The sequence below is a fragment of the Vulpes lagopus genome, chromosome 24, assembly GCF_018345385.1.
Source record: "Vulpes lagopus strain Blue_001 chromosome 24, ASM1834538v1, whole genome shotgun sequence".
NCBI classification, from domain to species: Eukaryota; Metazoa; Chordata; class Mammalia; order Carnivora; family Canidae; genus Vulpes; species Vulpes lagopus.
In genome coordinates, this window is record NC_054847.1 from 17,023,603 (window position 1) to 17,044,243 (window position 20,641).

Sequence of the window (20,641 nt, forward strand, 5' to 3'; positions counted from 1 at the left end):
TCCTACAGACTGGTTTCTGTTTGTTCTTGATTGTGTGTATTTTAAATTTTTCTGCTTTAATTATCTAATATATCAAATACCCACCACCCAGATATATAGATGTTACTATTTTGTGATTTTTTAACAGGGAAATTGTATATTACACATACCATTAAAGCTCATCCACCTACCCCAAGCCCTCCCTGCCCCTCTGTCAGTAATCTGTATCCAAAAGGTGGAGTGTGTCATCCTCATGCATAGTTTTGTACTTCACTACAAATTTCTGTGTAGGAACATTGTCTGTAGGCATAATACTGCTTTGCGTGGTTCAGAAGTGATGGTGAGCCATACAGATTGCACTCTGGTCGGTCCCAAAGCTGCTGCTCACTTGGAGAAATCTTGGACAAGCTGCATTATCTTTTTGAGCCACAGAGAGATGTTTTAAGATACCAGTTGTTTTAATCCTGGCCCAATCAAGGTGAGCAAGGATCAGGGCCTTGAGAGGAGACAGATTTGATATTATGGAGGCAAAATCAGTAGGGCTTTGTGCCTAATTTGATGCATGGAATGACAAGGGTGATTCTGGTGCAGGTACCTTATTGATCTGGTGCAGATTCCTGCCAGTCACAGTGATGAGAAGCACATAAGGTGATGCTGGTCTGGGAACAGAAGATGATGGATTCCCTTTTTGACCTGTTGAGTTGGAAGTACCTGTAGCACACGAAGATAGAGTGTGCTAGGTTCGGGAGGCAGTTGGACGTTTGAACCTGAAATTCAGGCAGTAGCCCTAAGCTGGAGTTGGCTCTTTGGATTCCTGTAGCGCCCAGGGAGCATTACCTTTGAGAAGGGAGGCAGCTCAGTGTGAGTGGTTCCTGTGCCCCTTCCCCTGAAATCTGTGATGTGACTCACCCTCACCAGATCCCGGCAGTACTCTTGACAAGCGGCAACAAGAGACCCAGGGTGAATCACCCAGTCGTCATGTCAGCTTCAAAGGTTAGAGTTCTGTTGGAAACATTTGTTTTCCTCTAATAACCTGTTTGATTTTCTCACTCTTGAAATTACATAAATTTTCTCTGAAGGTAATTCTTACTTTCAGACTTGACCAGGCTTTCATATTAATAAATTCACAGACATTATTATTGGCCCTTGTGTGTGTGTGTATATATATATATATAACACATACTTCTTTTTATTTGCCTGAGGTTGCCCCCTTGCTGTATTTCAAGGAGCCGCCACCTCTTCTGGGATTGATGGCAATACGTGTGTTGTAACCTGTGTATCGTCACTCCCCAGGCATTTGGTCTGGGAGTCCTAATCCTATGTCTGTCTGTAGTGAGTATTCTCCAGGACAGAAACCACCCACTGGTTGGACCATCCACTGGTGGACCATCCTCTGTTCTGTCACTCACCATAGATCTAGTCCAAGGGCCTTTGGTCCATCTTCACTAGTTAGCAGCTGGCTTTTTCACAGGGAAATGTCTCTTTTTGTTTAAAGGAGAGATGCCTGCCCTGTCCCTGAACAAAACCAAACAAGGTGGACCAACAGGCCTCCTTTTGGATGGTAGGAATCCACCCAGAGTAGGTCAGGCAAAAGGTTGGGGGTACAATAGGGGAGAGTTTGGGAAGATGCTATTATTATTGTTGGAAGGATCCAGAAAGATCTGGGAAATTTGGGATAGAGAACAGCTGTGGATGGAGCGAGACCCAGAATACCTCTGGGGCCAGTTTTTTTCTCTCTTTGGTATCTCTGAGCTTTCTTTTCTCGCTCGCTCCTTCCGTGGTCTTTCCTCCTCCGTCTCTCCCTCCCATGGCCCTGTTCTCTGTCTTGCTTGGAGGGATGATGTGTAGGTCTCACTCACTCCCTGGGTCCCTCTTATTACCAACTGTCTCGGTCTCCCCTTTTCCCCCTTTCAACTCTCACCTGGCACTCTTTCCACCTCCACCCCCCAAAACTGGCAGCTAGCTTCCTGAGAACTTGTATCTGGCTCAGCATTACCCAGACTCCAACACCAAGTGACCTCTCTGCTCTATAGCCCACAGCCTTCTGGCAGAAATCTCCCTGTGTACAGCCTTCTGAGCTCCTGAGAGAGGGTCTGATTGGCTCAGCTCATCCTCCTGAGCCTGGCCATTCTGTCCCAGGCTCCTGGCCAGCCTAGAGGTGGGTCCCCCTCGGATCAGACACACTCCAGGCCAGCCAGCGGTGGCAGGGGGCCAAGGTTACAGAATTCCCTCCCTATCTACCGGGGACTGTGGGTGGGGATGGAGTCCCTGAGAAGGGGGTTTTTTGGGACAGGAACTACCAGGTACCTCTGGCTCAAAACCTATGTCCTAGAACCCCCCTCCCCAATTAATATATATCAGGGAGGTGATCCTGAATTTGACTCAAGCTATGAATGGGAAGTCAGGGTTTATAAACTGTTTCTAGTCACCTCTGCAGTAATTCAAGGGTGTACATCTCTGAAGTGATGAATTTAGCATCTTCCAGCCATACCAAACATGGCATGAAATTAAACTTTCAGTCCAAGTATTCATTTTATTCATGGGTCCATTTAGGCATGGACTTGGTTGATTCTGAACAAAATCATCTTGGTGTATAAGATGGAGAATGGGAACGAGGCTGTTTTTTCAGCCATGAAGACTTCTAATATGTGATTTGAAACATGCATCCCACAGAATGGAGAGTCCTTTCTCACATTCTCCACCAGGGTAGCTCGTGGCCAAGGCCAGGCCCTGCAGCGGGCTCAGAACACTGCGAAGAGGCAGGCAAGCGCTGCCTCCCTCCCCGCAGCAGAGCCCCTTCCCCTTCTCCGAGCCCTGTGGCTGCTGGTGCCACACCCCTACATCCCTTGTGGTCTTTAGTCACGGAACTGGCTATTAATACATTTTCCTGGAGTGTGTGAAAACAGGCTTAGAATGTGAAAAAAAAACTTGTCCCACTTTCATACAACTGGAAAACATTACAGAACTTGAATCTTTCAAATTTCAAAAAAAAATAATAATAAAGAAAAAGCAACCTACAGAATCCAGCTTGTGCTACTTAGTCACACAAACGTGAAGAGGAAGGGAAAGTGAGTCGCTTCCGCTTCACAGGTGGTTTTGATTTAGAAAATGTGCCTCGAAATTCAGTACAGAAAAGAGGTTTTGTTTTGCTTCTAATAAAAATAAAGCTACTTTTGAATGGCTCAGGGTTCATCAGGGTTGCACATTTAATCTTTTTTCCATTTTTGTCTACCTGGATATGCTCATTATCTCACCAGCTGCCGAGTCAATCAGTGTATATTGTGGGAAACTCTCAATCTCCCCCTGATCCCAAGTCGGTGGGATCCAGTTCTGACAACATGCGTTAATCATCACTAGAAATACTGGCAAGAGCTGGGGATGTTTGCATTCCTTGGGGACAGCTTAGCATCTCCAGATAAATATTCCAGTCCAACTGACTGCCTTCTCTGGGCTTTCCTTCCCCAAACTTCCTCCCCCATAAGGCACAGGAGCCAAATGCAAAGTGTTGGGTCCCTGGTAATTTACAAAGCGAGGATAATACTTTAAAACAATTGGCCTTGAGCTATCGCTGGATATTCAGTAATATATTGCTGCATAATATGTTCCTTCTTGCAGAATTGTACAGCGGCACTATGACTATGTTTGCCCTCAAAATCCAGTCAGATTACTTTGGAAAGAAATAATACGGGTTGGATTGGCGAATTCCTACAATCTCCATATTAAGAGCTCTGTCTCGGTGGCCTCCAGCTATGAGGCAGGTTGTTACAAGAATGAAAAGAAAAAAAGAAATGCCTTCCCTTTGTGTCTCCTCTTTAGAATAAGAAAATCTATTTGGACATTATTCACACGTACATGGAAGTACACGCGACTGTTTATGGCTCCAGCACGAAAAATATTCCCAGTTACGTGAAAAACCACGGTATCCTCAGTGGACGAGACCTGCAATTTCTCCTCCGAGAAACCAAGGTAGGTCTTGAGTGATGCTGTAAAAATCCATCAGCGATGTTGTTCACAGTTTGTTTCTGTTGGTGTTGCGGACAGGATCAGAATCTCTCGTGCTGTCTTTGCGATGTTAAAGTAGCTCGTTGGGTCGTTTCTGGGCAGTGGTTTTCTAGATCAGCTGTAGCTTAAGAGTTAATTGCAGAAGGTTTAAAACTTATTTAAAACTTATTTTAAGTCTAAAATTATTTTAAAACTTATTTACCAAAGACCTACTCTGTGCCAGGCATCAAGTGAGGGGCTGGGGATACAGTGGCAAACAGAAAAGGGAAGGCCTGTCTCAAGGGTCAGGCCCTTGTGATAACTTAGCAGCTTTCCCAGCAAGCCTGGGCTACTTGGCTCCCCCACCTCCCTAAGGGCACCATTCAAGGAATCGGCCCCCCACCTGGCTTTTCCTCACACCTTCTCATTCAAAAAGTTTGTACTGGACACAGAAGAAGTTCAGATGGTAGAAGGCTCAAGCAGGAAAGGCACTGTGAAAGACGTAGGAGGTGAACGATGGGCAGGGTGTGGACGCACCTGGCACTCAGGGGAGACGGGGGAGAGTCACAGGGTGGGGGCGGAGAAGACACATTCAGGGGAGAGCCACAAAGCCGCTCAGCTGCTCTATTGCTGGGAAATAGTGGGAGGAAACATTTGATAAGGGGCTGAGGGGCCAGTTGTCACGGGCGTAGACAGACTTCAGACCCCATGGTCTAGGTAACTGGGGGAGCCCCCGATGGAGAACTGTATTATGGTGGCATGATGAAGGCATTCTTTTCACCCAGTGCCTATAATTCTTCTGTGAAAGTACAAAATGACATTAGAGGACTTGCAAGTAGACCAAGTTTGGCTTTGAGGAGCCCTTCAGGGTGCAAGGGATATCAGAGTGAAGAAAACAAGTGTGATCCTTTCCTTAAAGCACAGGGCAGCTTATCTTCATGGGACAGTGGATATTTCTGTTCGGGGCCCTGACTGGTGGGGAGTCTTCATTTTTAGGGTAGGGAGAAGGCTGAGTGGGTGAGAGGCTCTGTGGCTTACCAGTGATTTCTCATCATTGTGTGATATATGGATTTGGGCAAGTGTGTTCACATATGCTTTCCTGTTTAATTCTCATAACAGCCCAAAGAGGTAGATGGAGAAGGTATTGTTGTTGTTAACTTCATTTTAAACAGGAAAAAGAAAAAATAAATAAATAAATAAATAAACAGGAAAAAGTAGGCTAGAGTGTTTGGCTTGCCCACAGTCACTTACTTTGTATGGGAGGTGACCCTTACTCATGATTTTTTTTTAATTTTAATTTATTTATTTATTTTGCAAATTAAAGCTCTGCTAGGCCCTTAAGGTACCATCCTCATGAATAAACACCCAAACTGGAGAACACTGAATGGACACTCACCAGCCAACAAAATATCTACCTCCTTTCTGCCTCAGTTTCTCCATATGTGAATATATTTTATCATTTCTACCTCCAAGTCATTTGGTGATTCCATGAATAAAATAATTGGATAAATTATCTCCTTAGCCAGAGATCTGGTTTGTATTAATTAAGATCTCATTTCCTCGCAAGATCATATGTAGTCCAATGACTATTTGTGGCAATCCAGGAGTGAAGCGTGTTCCCCAGCTTGCACTCTCGGCTTTCCGTTCTTTTTCTGTCTCAGGATGACATTTTAGAATCGTTAGAATGTCCGGGCCCTTTAGTGGCAATGCTATTTTTGCCATTTGCCTCATTTTACTTTTCCCCACATCAGATGGTAGAAAAAGCTCAAGCTCCTTTAAAATTACATTTGGCAGCGCTGGTTTTCAACAGCGTGTCATTACTGTCTCGCGCACTCCTATTAACCCAGCCTCGTGAATGTCTTACTCAGCCTTGGAAATTTTAAAAGAACCCAGACTTACCTACCACCCATTTACCCTGTCAGAAAAGGGAAATAGGCCGAAGCTGAGGTCCTCGATGTCCCGGGGAGGAAAAGAGAAGTGGCCTGGGATGTCCAGGCCATGATGTGAGAGATTACCCAAGAGCCAAGGACTGCAGCCTGAATTTTGAATGTGAGGGGCATAGATTTATCCTTGAAAAACTGGTGCCTTCACAGGATGTCACTGATCCCATTTTGTATTGCCTGTTCATCCAACTAGAATGTATTAAAGCACTCCGACTGGAATTATGGCTAAAACAGTTGGCAAATACGAGGAAAATGAGGCCGTGTATTGCAGAGACTCCCCTCATACCCAGAACACAGCAGCAGGCACTAAAATGAATGGATCTTGGGCTTTGAAATAATGACACTAAAGACCAGTCAGGCTTTGCATTTATAACCCTTTCTGCCTCTAACTCCTTCCTCTGTGTCTCTGAGCAATTTAAAAGCGATTTATTCCAATCCACGTTGAAAGTGGAGAACTGGAGGTACAGAGAAGCAAACGTCTGGAGAATGAATGAGATTCGCACACTCCTCAGACTTACTGGAGAGGGAAGTGAGCCTGGTGTTCCTTCAGGTTTGGAGGCAGGTGAACTGACTGATGCTTCATCAGTTCCTCGCTCATTATTTTTCCATATGAGCCATCTTCGAAGCCCTGCACCCAGGCCCAGGAAACCCTGTGCTTGGCAGAAGTTTGACCCGACATGCCACAAGAGTGCACGTGTTGTTAGCTGACTCCAGCTGCAGGGAGTCTGTAAAGATGGAGGAATTGGGGCAGCCCGGATGGCTCAGCAGCTTAGCGCCACCTTCGACCCAGGGTGTGATCCTGGAGACCCGGGATTGAGTCCCATGTCAGGCTCCCTGCATGGAGCCTGCTTCTCCCTCTGCCTGTATCTTTGCTGCTCTCTCTCTCTCTCTCTCTCTCCCTCATTAATAAATAAATAAAATCTTAAAAAAAAAAAAGATGCAGGAATTGGGTGCCACACTAAAATTGGGGCTAAAAAGAGCCTGGAAGTTGTTGAATCTAAAAGACTCTTCTAATCACCATATAAATTTGGATGAATTAATTATTTATCAGAGGATCATAGACAAGGCTTTCAGTCCAACAGACTGGGAATACAGTTTCAGGCAGCACAGGGTTGCATGTTTTTATTTTGGAGTTAAGTCCTCATCTTTCTTTTTTTTTTTCTCTCTCTCTCTTTTTTAAGATTTTATTTATTCATGGGAGACACACAGAGAGGCAGAGACACAGGTAGAGGGAGAAGTAGGCTCCCTGCAGGGAGCCCGATGTGGGACTCGATCCCAGGACCCCAGGATCTACAACCTGAGCCAAAGGCAAATGCTCAACCACTGAGCCACCCAAGTGCCCCAAGTCCTAATCTCTTTTAATTTGATTTCTTTCTGCTCCTTCCTAATTTAACCTCTTCAGGTCCCCACCCTCCCAAACTTAGCATGGGAGGCTCCTTCAAAAATGAGGGTTGAAGGATATGCAATGTATACTATCCCTGTTCCATCCCATCCCCTTGTCTGACCCACCCCCTACCCCCCCCCTTGCCCCCCCGCCCATCAGCCATGACTTTGAGCTTGGATGTGGTCGAACAGTCTCTCGGAAGTCCGGGGTTTGAGGTGGCCACCACCCAGGGACCCAGACTCCTATGCAGTTCCATGATAGCAGAGGAGCTTTGCCCGTTCTGTTTACAGGTACAATTTCAATGCCTAGAACAGTGCCTAGCTTGTATAAGGCCTTCAGGTAATTATATAAAGAATGAAGGAAAGAGTCAGGATGAAATCCATTAGCCATTTGGGATCTTGGGACCATGCCCATAAGAGTGACTTCTTGCTTTTCTCATGAATCACATACCTAAATCTCCAAGATTTCCACAGCAAATGACATTGTCCTTCTATACCCTGTGTCTGCCTCTCCACTGTATTGCCCACATATCACCCAGGTGTGGCCTGTGAGAGAGCCCACGCACTTACTTAGTGATGGAGCAATCCATCTTCCATTTCAGACAGGGAAATATTCACCCTCAGATAGTCAAGGAGGCTTCATCCGAGTGGCTGATAACTAAAATTATTCCCATTCCAGCCAGATGGAAAGAAAATTTGTATACACACATACTCTTTTCTCCCTCTTCTCCTCTCACCTATGTGTGTGGAATACAGAGTGTATAGCAAGGTGATTCAGTGACTTCTCTGACACAGGAACAGAAGTACATCCACACACTCATATATACACATGAAAACATTCAGCATCTCCTCCTCACAGAGACACTTGATTGCTGGAAAGATCTAATCTATTAGTATTTATTCTTTCGCTCATGTTTCTGACAAATGTGCATTCACTACTGAATACATTCCAGGCCTTATTCCAGGCGTTTGTGCTACAGGGATGACTAAGACAATTTTGCCCGTGAGCAGTATACAGATGTGGTAGAGGGGACAAACAAGTAAACTACAAGTGACTACAGCGCATGAAAAGTACACAGGGAGAAGTAGCAACAATAATAAAGAGTGATACCAACATAAAACTACTGTGATGCTATAAGCAGGGTCAACCATTTAGTCATGCAAAATGTTGCACTGTGACTTGTGAAGTCCTTTAAATAAGAGCAGGAACTTACTCTGAAGGACAGAAGCCAATGATCAGGCACATTTTAACAGGGCACATCTGTGTTACTGTGGTGCACATGATCATGGGGATTGTTACAATAGTGCCAGCCATTTTCTCTAACCCTTCCTATACCCTGTCGGTGAACTACTGCTGTTTTTTTTTTTTTTTTTAAAAGATTTTATTCATTTGAGAGAGAGAAGGAGAGAACATGAGCAGATAGGGAGGGGCAAAGGAAGAGAGAGAAACAGACTCCCCGCTGAGAGGGGAGCCTATGTGGGGCTCCATCCCAGGACCCCAAGATCAGGACTGGAGTCAAAGGCAGATGCTTGAATGACTGAGCCACCCAGGCGCCCCCATGAATGATCTCTTCTCACAAAAGCCTTCTGACCTCGGTATCATGAGAGCCCATCCTTAATGTGACAGTGAATAGGCCTTTTGTGCTGCCTCACACCTTACAACAGTAAACATTTCATACTGGGCGGCTGAAGATGATCAGCATCTACAGTTAAGAACTTATCCCAATATTTTCTTACCCACCCCATCTCCAAGTTAATGCATTTATAATGAAATTGCAGCCCCCTGGATTTTGAACTGGCATTTCCAAATTACCGACGTGTGAACTTTTGGTTCTGGTATTGTTGTGTTGTGTAGGCCCTATTTATGGTAAGCCCACTTTAGGGTAGTCTGGGAGCCTACCCAGTGAGCTGGTCTCTAGAAAATAGCCTTTGCGATAGCAGCCAACTCTGACAAACTGAGCACTTAAACATACTTGACTCGTATCATTGTCTTGTCTCCTTTGCCCTTCTAGTTCTTTGCAAGAGAATCTTCTTATAGTTTAGGTTAGGGACGTGGGCAGCCTGTGAAAGGGTATAGCCAAACCTAATGGGAGAGATCTTGGTCACTGTTCTCTTCCTTCAGCATCAAGTGTGAAAGGGACAGACACATGGCCAGAGAGGGACCCTTGAGGTTACATGGCAGCATCATCTCTCAGGAAAATACATTTCCTCCATTCTCAGCCGCCATATGGATCCTTTTTAAAGATATAAAGATTCTTTTCAAAGATACATTACCAATACTACAGGGATTCTCCATCATTAAATGAAGAAGAAACAAGTAAGGCTTAGCAATAGCACCTGGCTTATGGAACTGGCCTCTCCATGAGGCAGCCACCATAAACCATGTCTTCTTGCTCTTCTCATGGATGTCCTTCCCCCCCTTTTTTTAGTCCAGATACTTTATGAAATAGGGACAACTCATAAATACACATACAGGTGCCGAACATCTTATAAAACCCACAAGCACAGCTCACACACATCTAAACTCCAGCTAAACAATACAAGGTCATGAGTGTGCAGCTGCATGAAGTTTCATCTGGATTCAGACTCCTATTCAATGAACATTTTACTTCAGCCCCAACTCTGGAATATATCGTTTCTACGAAACATCTCATTTAGTATTTGCAGCAGCCTCATGCAATAAAGCACTATTATTTTCACCATTATATATGTGACAGGACGGTTTGGAGAGCTTGTGGTACCCTGAGTAAGGTCCCACAGCTGGAGAGAGTATGTTGTCAATGGACCTCAGCTAATCTGTAGGAGGAGGCATTAACCATTTCCCATAGTTACAGAACTAGGAAGTGATGCAGTCGGGATTTGAGCTCTGGTTGGCCTGAGTTAGACTCCGTGCTGTCAGCTACCACATTGTCCTCATCACTTTGTGCCAGTATTCAATTTACTGCATAAGCTAAGATGGATTCATTGCCCTGACTCCCTCCTGAACCAGTCCACTAATTTAGCTAGTTCAGGCTAGTCAGAAAAGCTATTAGGTTCAATGAGTGTCTTCTATTTTGGATATTCTTGATGTTCCCCATCCATAGTGACTAGAAACAGACCGAACTCACGTGGAGTCCTCCTAAGAACCACGTCTATTCCTGCTGAAAGGATTCTCTGTTAACTACTCCAGATTTAGGGATTTAAAACAATTTCCGTTTCTCCTTTCGCACAGAGGAAGACTCTGAGTGGCTTTACTGAACCGTTTGTGGACATGTAGGAATGTTCCGGTCCTGTGCCGTGACTAAAATCTGTGGTGCTTCCTCCCTTTTCTCTTGCTCAGTGTTAAGTTCAAAAATTTAATTTTAGAGCATGTGATTCCCCCGGTTTAAAAATGCTTACTGATAGGGGGAGGAATTGCAGCCATGAAGATGGTTCCTTCATCTGGAATATCTTCATTCAATTCTGGGCTTCTGAAGGCCAGATGAAGTATAAATAAAATACACCCAGTTTCCTCTTGAAAAGGTAAGCCTCTGCTTGAATGCATTCTTGTGTCGTGTCTGTTGCTCCTGTGCTGCGGAGATCTGTACATAGCACAGTGCTGCGGACTGGGGGAAAGGAAATTGAGTATGGTTAAGGCTCTGATGTGTGCCAAGACCCTGGTACTCAGAAGTTTCTGGGATGCCCTTTGCTGGTGAGGTGCTCTCTCTGCCTACCCTTTTGTGATTCAAACCTCAAGTGTGCTATATGACCTTAATGCGTCTGCTCCATTATAATGTCACAGGTAATGAGTACACAGGAAATGAGAAAAAATTGCTTATTGACAGAAGTGACAACTGTTATTTTGGTGTTTCTGAGTCCTGCATTTCCTGCAATCCTAATTAACGTGACTAGAAAACTCATTGCCAATAAATTGTATGGATTTGCGTAAGCTTCATTCTCAAATTGTGCAGCTTTGGAGAGTTAGCCCGAACTATTTACTTTCTGTGTACTGAGATATTTTCGATGCCAGCAGGGCAGCCGAGATGGTGCAAATTGTTACTCAGATATAATTAAACCTAGGTCACATTCAAGTCCATTAGGCAACAGCCTCAAATCCTTTTAATTAATGGGTTCAGATTGGTTGGTCCGAAGGAGCTAATTAAATTTTTTTCCAGGATTTTCCATTTAAATAGTCATTGTGCATCCTGCATTTCCTCCAAAGTTCTTTGTAATTTAGGATTGATGAAGGTATTGGCACTTTATGGCAGGCCCTGATTTTCAGAGGTCAGGACACATTGTGGGCTCCAGGTCTCTGGTTAAACCCACAGAACCCCCACCCCCCACCCCATCTGTATCTTCCAGCACTTTTCTTCTCAGAGTCAAAAGGATTTGGAAGCTCTTTGCTTTCTTATACCCAACCACCACCTGAGAGAGGTCATCTTTCCCCTGGAGAGGCTGCATATCCTCCCCCAAAACTGATAGGGCGGATCACAGGGCTCAAAAGCCTGAAGGATGGCAACCCTGGATTCTTCATATTTAATAAAGCTGCAATGTCTTGGGACTAGTCCCTCCCAGTCTTGCCTTCCATTTCTTCTGCTGTTCTCAGACATCTCCCCCAACCCACCGCCCAGGCACATGCTCAGGCCACACCCTCTACACTTCAGTTCTCTCTGATAATTTCACTCCTGTCAGCTACTTACTAAGAGTAAGGTCCAGAGGTGCCTGGGTGGCTCTGTCAGTGAAGCGTCCACCTCTTCATTTCAGAACAAGTCATGATCTCCAGGTCATGAGATAGAGCCCCAAGTTGGGATCTGTGCTCCGTGGAGATTCTGCTTGAGGTTCTCAATCTATCTCTAATAAATAAATTAATTAAAATATTTAAAAGTTAAGAATAAGATATAGAAACAGGGCCTCCAAGTGGTGATGGAGATGCTTCTCCTATCCTACACCCTCCAGGCCCCTGCAAACATGATGTTCCTCACCCACACATCCGCAGAGGTTCTGCCCGAGGGCTAGTGCCCCCAGCTGGCAGTGGGAGCTCTGCTGGCCACTCATAGCTGCTCTCCTCAACTCCTCCAGCGGAGGTCCCTGGCAGTTCTATTTGGTCATCTCAAGGTTTTATAGGAAATGAAAGGCTATTCCTCCAAAACAAACAAGCAAAAAAGGTCAAGTACCCTGTTTCGTGCAAAAAGAACATACAGTCATAGGATAGGGAGTCTACCCAGAAAACCTGGGATTTTTGTTTCTTGTCCCAGAAGAATCCCTGTGGGGGCTCCAGTGTTTCCAGTGTGGGCCAAGCTCAATGTTCAGTCCGGGTTTTGAGCGCTCAGGACAAACTATCTGGGGCTCTCAGTGGTGCCCAGGGAACCCACACCTGGGACCCAGGTCTCTTGGCCCCGCATCATTCTAAGCAACTGTTCCATTGACGCCCCCTGCGAAGACGGAATTGCTGGGGAGGGGCCCCAGAGAGGAGACTCGAGCCTGCCTTGTATCCCCTTCACCAGTATCCTTCACTCCGGGGCCTGGCTGTGTGGGTGTTCCTCAGCCTGATGGCAGGAGGGAAGGATGCCGTGGGGCCCAGTTATCCTTCCGTGATCCGTGTGCCTCTGGAGGCTGGAGCCATCTCAGCACTGGCTCCTGGGAGCAACGGACCTGGCGGGTCACTAGCTTACAGCCCTCCAGCCGTGGGAGAGACCCTCCGTGGGAGGTGGAGGTGGGGAGCAGAGAAGCGAAGTGACAGACCCAGTGGGTCACTAGCTTACAGCCCCCCAGCCCTGGGAGAGACCCGTGGGGCGGGGGGGGGGGGGGGGGGGGGGGGGGGGCGGGACAGGCAGAGCGATGGACCCGGTGGGTCACTAGCTTACAGCCCTCCAGCCCTGGGGCGGGGGTAGGCAGTGAGGCGTTTCCCTGAGATGCTGCTTCAGTTTGGGGCCGAGAATCCGGCTGCAGCAAGGCCGCTTTGTCCCGGGCCCTGGAGCCGGAGCTCCCGGTGCGCGAGGCCCGGAGAGCGTGCGTTTGCTGCCATCTCTCGCCCGCCGGCCGAAGCGCACCGGGTGCTTGTGAGGAGGGAAGCAGCCTTGCCCCTGAGCTGCTCAGAGCCGCTCGCCTCCACTGAGGGGGAGATAAAAACAAAGTCGTTGGTGTCCCCCAGTGAAAGCCCCATTACGAAAACCCGTGTTTACTGACCTACCCTCATTTTAAAGCCGCTCCATTTGAACTGTAATCAAACCGCCAAGTGACCTTTCTGTCCCTCCACCCAGCGTCCCTGAAAGGGCCTGTTGTTCCTTTGGTTCAATGAAGAAAGCTTCTGTTTAGTTAAGCAAGTGTTTTTCCAGTCTTGTCTCCTGGTGAGTTACAGAAAGATTATTGTTGGGTCTCGGTTTTTGTTGTTGTTGTTTTATTCTTTGAATACCCCTGCCTCCCTGCCCCCTCAACTGTCCCACCTCCACACTTCTTTCTTTTTTTTTAAGACTTTATTTATTTACTCATGAGAGACCCAGGAAGAGAGGCAGAGACATAAGCAGAGGGAGAAGCAGGGAGCCTGCGGGGAGCCCGATGAGGGACTCGATCCCAGGACCCCAGGATCATGCCCTGAGCCGAAGGCAGATGCTCAACCACTGAGCCACCCAGGCACCTCCCCATACACATTTATTTATTTACTTCCCTACCCCCCCCCCAGAAGAAGAGGACATAATGACCTGAGCAGCTTCATGAGCCCCTAATGGTCCCCGGTCCTGTTTTTCACTTCCTGATGTGAGCTGCCTTCTCTTCACCCTACCCCCTAGGGCCTGGGAATTTTCCAGAGTCTCTGAGGTTTCCACATGGGGATGAAGCACAGAATAGCCCCCTGTGAACCAGGGCCACCGGGCCTGATCGCTGTGTTTATATATGGTGTGCTTTTTTGTCTTACAGTTGTTTGTTGGACTCGGGTTCCCTTATGAGGGCCCAGCTCCCCTGGAGGCCATCGCAAATGGATGTGCTTTTCTGAACCCCAAGTTCAGCCCACCCAAAAGCAGCAAGAACACAGACTTTTTCATTGGCAAGCCAACTCTGAGAGAGGTAAGCATCTATACAAAACCATCCTGCTTCCAGCAGCCTGAATCCTTGCTGCTTGCTGAGTGCCGGGGCTCATTCAGACCTCCTGGCCTTGGACAGCAGGTAGCGTCAGCTCCATTTAACAGAGCTGGGTGGGAGGAGGGAGCGTGCAGGGGCCCAGGGAGGAACGGCTGATGCCGCCTCCTAATGGGGTGGTGACAGAGCCAGGCCTCACCTCCAGTTCTGCCCCTCTACAAACTGGGGCATCATCTCACTCTGTCTCAGCTCTGTCCTGTTTCCCACAGACCTCTCTAGCCTCCTTAGTGGCTGAGCGCTGACTTTTTGAATGTTTAGAATTGGTGGAATCAGGAAATCCACTGGCTAACTTAAGGCATCGTTGGAGAGTCTGCTCTCCACAATGGGCTGAGGGGGAATAAAGAGTAGGCCCTCCGTCGTGAGGTTCTTAACTGTCAACCCAGAGAGACGAGACATAGGATGGGCAACTGAAGTCACATGCCTGGTGTTCTAGGCTACCATCAGCAGACAGCATCCTGAGAAGTAATCCTGCCATTGCTCAAACTGTTTGCAGAAGCCTTATTTGAATTGCTTTCAGAGATCCTCTTAGAAATCCACAGCAGGCGATGAATCACCACTGAAGGCAGTTGGATTCGATTTGGGGCAATAAACAAGTCATTTAGAGCATGTGGGTGATCAAGCTGGTGTTTCTGTAGCTAGTCTGAGACAGGTGTGTGCAAGAGACCATAAGATTGATTTTCTTATTATTTCTGTGGCTCTGTGGGCTGCTCACAAGGAGGAAGCCCCTACAAGCTGGAATCCTGGCGGTGCCCCTGTCATTGGGGGCCTTCCCCTGGGAGATGGCACTGGTGGGCACCCATGATGGAGCTGCAGTATAGCAGCACTATGATTAAAGCACATGCTTTTCAGGCCTGATACGTTTTAACCTTCCTGAGTTGATTATCCCAAACTCCCCTTTCCCCAGAAAGAACACAAAATGCATTTTCCATGCTCATTCTTCCCTGGTCAGTCAGAGATCTTACCAATTCACAGAGCCGATTATTTTGAGAGTTCTCTTTTCTGGCCCTCCCTGTCAATGGCAGAGAGGCCAAAGGAGGTGGAGGAAGAGGATGGAGATCCATAAATAATCCTCAAAAAGGAGAATCTGTGGCCCGCATGACCTGTGTGTGTGTTGGCTGGCTTGCTTGCTTTTCCTTCTGCTGGTACGGTACATTTGAATTCTTCCTTTGGGGGAGCTGTTCCTTTGAGGGAAGTCACTTGTCAGCAATCCTTAATGCACACTGTGTGCCAGGTGTTGTGAGAGGTGCCAGGGCACAGATCAGGAGTGCTCAGCCCGGCACTGAAGAGCTTACTCTTTGGATTGATCTGAAGAGACGTTCCCCGGCAGTGAGAACATCTCAGTTTAGGAATCTCTGCTCTCCTGTGCGACTAACTTCTTTGAAACTTTTGGGATAGAGTTTAGGATAGAAAATGGGCCAAAAAAAAAAAAAAGGAGAAGAGAGGAGAGGGGAGGAGAGGAGAGGGAGGGAGGGAGGGAGGGAGAGAGAGAGAGAGAGAGAGAGAGAGAGAGAGAGAGAGAGAAAGAAAGAAAGAAAGAAAGAAAGAAAGAAAGAAAGAAAGAAAGAAAGAAAAGAAAGAAAATAAATAAATAAATAAATAAATTTGGGCCAATGAATCATCCCTACGTTTTCAGTTAGATGTAAGAAATCTCTGAGGTTTTTCTGCCCACAAGACGATAATTATCTATAGGTTTTTTTTTTTACTTTCCTTGTGATTAAATATACATAATTTAAAACTTAGCATTTTAAGTGTACAGTTTACTGGTATTAAATATATTCCCAGTCTTGTGCGACCGTAACCACCACTCATTTCCAGAACTTACTCATCATTTGAAACAGAAACTGTGTTCATTAAATAACAACTCCCCACAGACCCTGGTAATCTCCCTTCTATTTTGCTCTCTAAATTTTCCTTTTCTAGGTTTCCAGTGTAAGTGAAATCATACACTATTTGGTCTTTCATGACCGGCTTGTTTTACTTAGTGTAACGTTGTCAAGATTCATAGCACATGTCGGAATCTCATTCCTTGTAGAGGCTGAGATCCAGTCCAGGCTCCTGCAGTGCATTTAACTGCCATGCCTCCTGAATCTCCTCCAGTCTGTGACCATTCTTCACTCATTGTCTTTCATGACCATGACACTTTGAAAGAGCACTAGTTGGGTGTTTTTTTATACCCTTGCCCACTTTGAAGCTGACAGGTGGTTGTCTTTGTAGTCAGTTTGAGATGACACATTTTTAGCAAGAAAGTTATAGAAGTTGCAGCTTTCTCACTGTACCCTATGGTGGAGGGGCATGGTATCAATATGTCTAATTACTGATAGTGTTCATCTTGATCACTTGGTTGAAGTCGTGTCTGCTGGGTTTCTTCACTAGAAAGTTACTATTTTTCTCTATATTGGAAAAAATATTTTGAAACTGCAAATATTCTGGTTCTCTTCAAACTTTTTGCCCATTTATTTTTACCCTGTGTCAGCAGATCTTGCCTACAACAGTTATTATGGTAGTTCTAATGGTGGTTTTCTTTTTCCCCTCATTGTGATTTTTTTTTTTTTTTGAATACATGAAAAGCTAAGAAACCTGTCTTTTCTCACTGCTGTTTCTATATATGAACCTTTGGAAAATGATCAGTCATAAGTATCTTTCTTTTTTAAAGATTTTTTTTTATTTATTGACAAGAGACACAGGGAGTGAGAGGAAGAGACAGGCAGAGGGAGAAGCAGGCTCCATGCAGGGAGCTCGACACAGGACTCGATCTCAGGACTCCAGGATCATGCCCTGGGCCAAAGGCAGGCTCTAAACCACTGAGCCACCCAGGGATCCCCAAAAGTATCTTAGGCTACATTGGCAACTGGCACCTTTCTGTTATTGATAATTCTAAAGATTTTGATGACACTTTATTACAACTGAGTATCTTTTCCTGAAAAAAAAAAAAAAAAAACTTTAGGACACTCAATCCATTTCCCAGGGAATGCTGTAATGTTAGAGATCAGATCCACCAGTAAAAGTTATTGAGGAAAGGATGTTCATCATTTCCTATCAGTTGTCATCACCTAGTAATTTGCTTCTCGTTGGGATGGCGGAAGCTTTTCATTCTTCATGGCATAAAAAGAGACTAGGCATTAGAGCTGCCCACACGCCCTCTCCCCATGCTTGGTCCCTCCCATCCCTTTAGATGACTCCGCCAGTGCTTAAATGGGATTCCAGTTAGAATGGCACTGTGGGATCCTCTCAGTAGTTGCTCTGCAAGTGACCTCATACAGATGACTCCATCAGTCCTGGGTTCCCACAGGAGGGCTGGATGCAGAAGGTCAGTTGACAGATGTTCATTGTGTCCCCACAGGATCCATGGTACTAGCTGCCATATTGGGTAAACTTAATAAGGCACATTTCCTGTTTTCCAGGAGGTCAAATTTTGATACAGAAAGGAAGAGCTAAGTCAATCAAGGAGGGGGTGTCAACTTGACATTGTGCCAAGTGGAGAACTTGCTGGGTTAACTGAAAAGGGGTGGATGGTGGAGCTGTGCTGTAAAGGAAAAGTAGGGGTTTCAAGCTGAAAAGGCATGAATGTTGATGAGTTGGAAGGAAATCGCAAGAGGGTCACTTGGCTTTATGCAGGAGGGCAGGTTCCATCTGATGTCTCTCTCCTTCTCTGTGGGAGACAGTGCCGAGAGCAGGCTGGGAGCCAGCAACATCACACAGCTTTGGGAAGACCCAATGAACTTGACCTCAGGGCCAGGTGGGCTACCTACTCTGCTCTTTCAGCCCTCAAAAGCCCTAACCAAAGTTGCTTTTCACTGGAAGAGAGCTATCAAGAGTTCTATAGATGTCCAGGGGTCAAACATCCCTAGAAATCAGTTATTCTTTTTTTTTTTTTCACCCTGCAAATGGAGAAATTTTAACCAAAGTGGACATAACTACAAAGCTGTTTTTTCATGCCCCTGCTAGTCTTTCCAGTTAAGCAATGATCAATCCATGTAAATCAATCTGTATATAAATTGCATATGTCCCTCCTTTGCCTTGAATAGAAAAAAGTCTAAATATCTACATAAGAGTTTAGTTTTTTTAAAGATTATTTATTTATTCATGAGAGACACAGAGAGAGAGAGGCAGAGACACAGGCAGAGGGAGAAGCAGCCTCCATGCAGGGAGCCTGATGTGGGACTCGATCCCGGGTCTCCAGGATCACGCCCTGGGCTGAAGGTGGCGCTAAACCACTGAGCCGCCCGGGCTGCCCGAGAGTTTAGTTTTATTTTTGTGTTTTACATTGGACCAATTTTTAAAACCGCAATGTATATACTCAAGGGAAAACGTTCCATATGCCTTTAAGTAATGTGGTCCGTTCAAGTTCTACTTTCAATGTGATACAAATTGGATTTTTATCTTTATGTTGGGAAAACATTAGCAAGTTCTTAATCATTATTTGGACATTTTGTAAACCATTAGAAATTCTTTGGCTTCAGGGTTTTTTTTCCATAAAGAGAACTCACGTTCTCCTTAGAAATTTAATAGCCGCTCTGAAGTAATGTCTCATATATAATAAGATTTTCATTACTTTTACAAACTATACTCCAGTAAATTTACTGATTGATATACAGAGAAGTAGCTCAGATCAGATAGTTCTCAATAAATTAACAGGGGGGAGCATATCATTCAGAGGGGAAGTAATAAATCATGAAATGCCTTACTCATTAAAATTAAGTAACCCTCAATAAATGTAAATGAATAAAATGATAATGGCTCAGCGTTTTGTATTTTCCAAGTGCTTAGAGCAACCTTGCAAATAAACAGGGACCTTACAAAGGAGCGGTGGGGAGAGATATTGCCAATATGTAAGTGGCTGCAGAGTGACAGTGACAGCAACTTTAATTTACCCTGATTCCATCGGAAGAATTAATCACTTTGTTCTCCAGGCCACCAAGTGAAAACGGGGTGACATTTTGCTCATCTTCAAAAAGCTCTACTGCAGGAATAAATTCAATCCTGGGATTTTTTTTTTTTTCAAAGTTTTGGCAGGTTTTAGGAGCGTGATTAAAGATTGGAGTTTACTTAAGGCTTTCTTTCCATCTTTGTCTTAAGAAACCAGTAGATACTTGATAATTGTCATCTTCCTTTCTGTCAAAAGCTAATGTGTTGTTGAAGGATCTCAATTTGAATTTGCTCTGTACTTCCTGGCTGTGTGGTCTTGTGGAATTGTAAATGCCTGTAAATCTCAAAATTCTCATTGATGCATAGGAAACGTGATAAAAAAAGTGCGTATGTGGGTAATTAGCACAGTGCCTGGGCCAGCCAGGGGCTTCACTGATATATGTTGAATCTAAAAATGTGTGTTGAGGGGGAAAAAGAAAAATGAAGCTTCCCCAGCTCCATGAAGCTGCTACAGTCACTCTGTAGATTCTGTCGCTGAGCAAAAGAGAGTCCATGTCAGAAGAATAGAAATGAACAGGCCAGTGAAGGGCGTGATTCTAGCAAAGGAGGGCAGGAGCAAAGTCTGGGATATTTTCTCCTCAGAAGCATGATTTCCAGGGGCACCTGGGTGGCTCAGTCAGTAAAGCATCTGACTCTTGATTTCAACTCAGGTCATTATCTCAGGGTCCTAAGATATAGCCCTGAGTCAGGCTCCACATTCACTGGGGAGTCTACTTGAGATTCTCTATCCCTCTGCCCCTCCCCCTGCCTCTCTCTCAACTAAATAACCCTTAAAAGAGAGAACAAACGAACCATGATTTCCATGAGAGGATGCCAGTAATGGCCAGGAGCTGAGGCCTGATAAATTCTGGGTTTCCTGCTCTAAGTAGAGCGTGCACATAATTGGTGAGGTAGGATGGGAAGAATGGTGGCTAGGAGTGAGATGGAGAGGAGCCAGTTAAATCATCCCATTCTCTGAGTATACTAGAGTCTATAGAGTCTAAAGAAAAAGGGAACCAGCTTAGCCTTTCTAAAGCAATAGCCTCAACCCTACCAGACCGAACACCTGTTTCTCCTACAACTAGGTTGTAAGATCTATTTTTCTGTCCTGACATAAAATTCATAAATAATATACCCTGTCTACATATGTAATTTCAAAAAAGAATGATTCCCTAACTCTAATATAAAGGAAAAGAATTTACAGTAAGAAAATACATATTTTGGTGTATATATAGTCAAGAAATACCATACCGTACCCAAGAACTATAGTAGAAAACAAGTCTCATTCCTCCTTACAATGAGTAAGTTTGTTCTTAAGAAGAATAAAACATTCAGTTGAATATGGTCAGCCCTTTTTGCTC

At 45.3% G+C, this 20,641-nt stretch overlaps 1 protein-coding gene across 5 annotated transcripts in view; it reads left to right on the forward strand.

Annotated features, from left to right (window-relative positions):
- Positions 1 to 20,641, forward strand: part of MGAT5 (alpha-1,6-mannosylglycoprotein 6-beta-N-acetylglucosaminyltransferase) — a 286,577-nt gene that overhangs the window by 235,802 nt on the left and 30,134 nt on the right. For all 5 annotated transcript variants that reach the window (XM_041739318.1, XM_041739321.1, XM_041739319.1 and 2 more), the window contains 2 exons: positions 3,796 to 3,945; positions 14,157 to 14,303. In XM_041739318.1, coding sequence (XP_041595252.1) covers positions 3,796 to 3,945; positions 14,157 to 14,303 — 297 coding nt within the window. The remainder of the gene's footprint in view (positions 1 to 3,795; positions 3,946 to 14,156; positions 14,304 to 20,641) is intronic.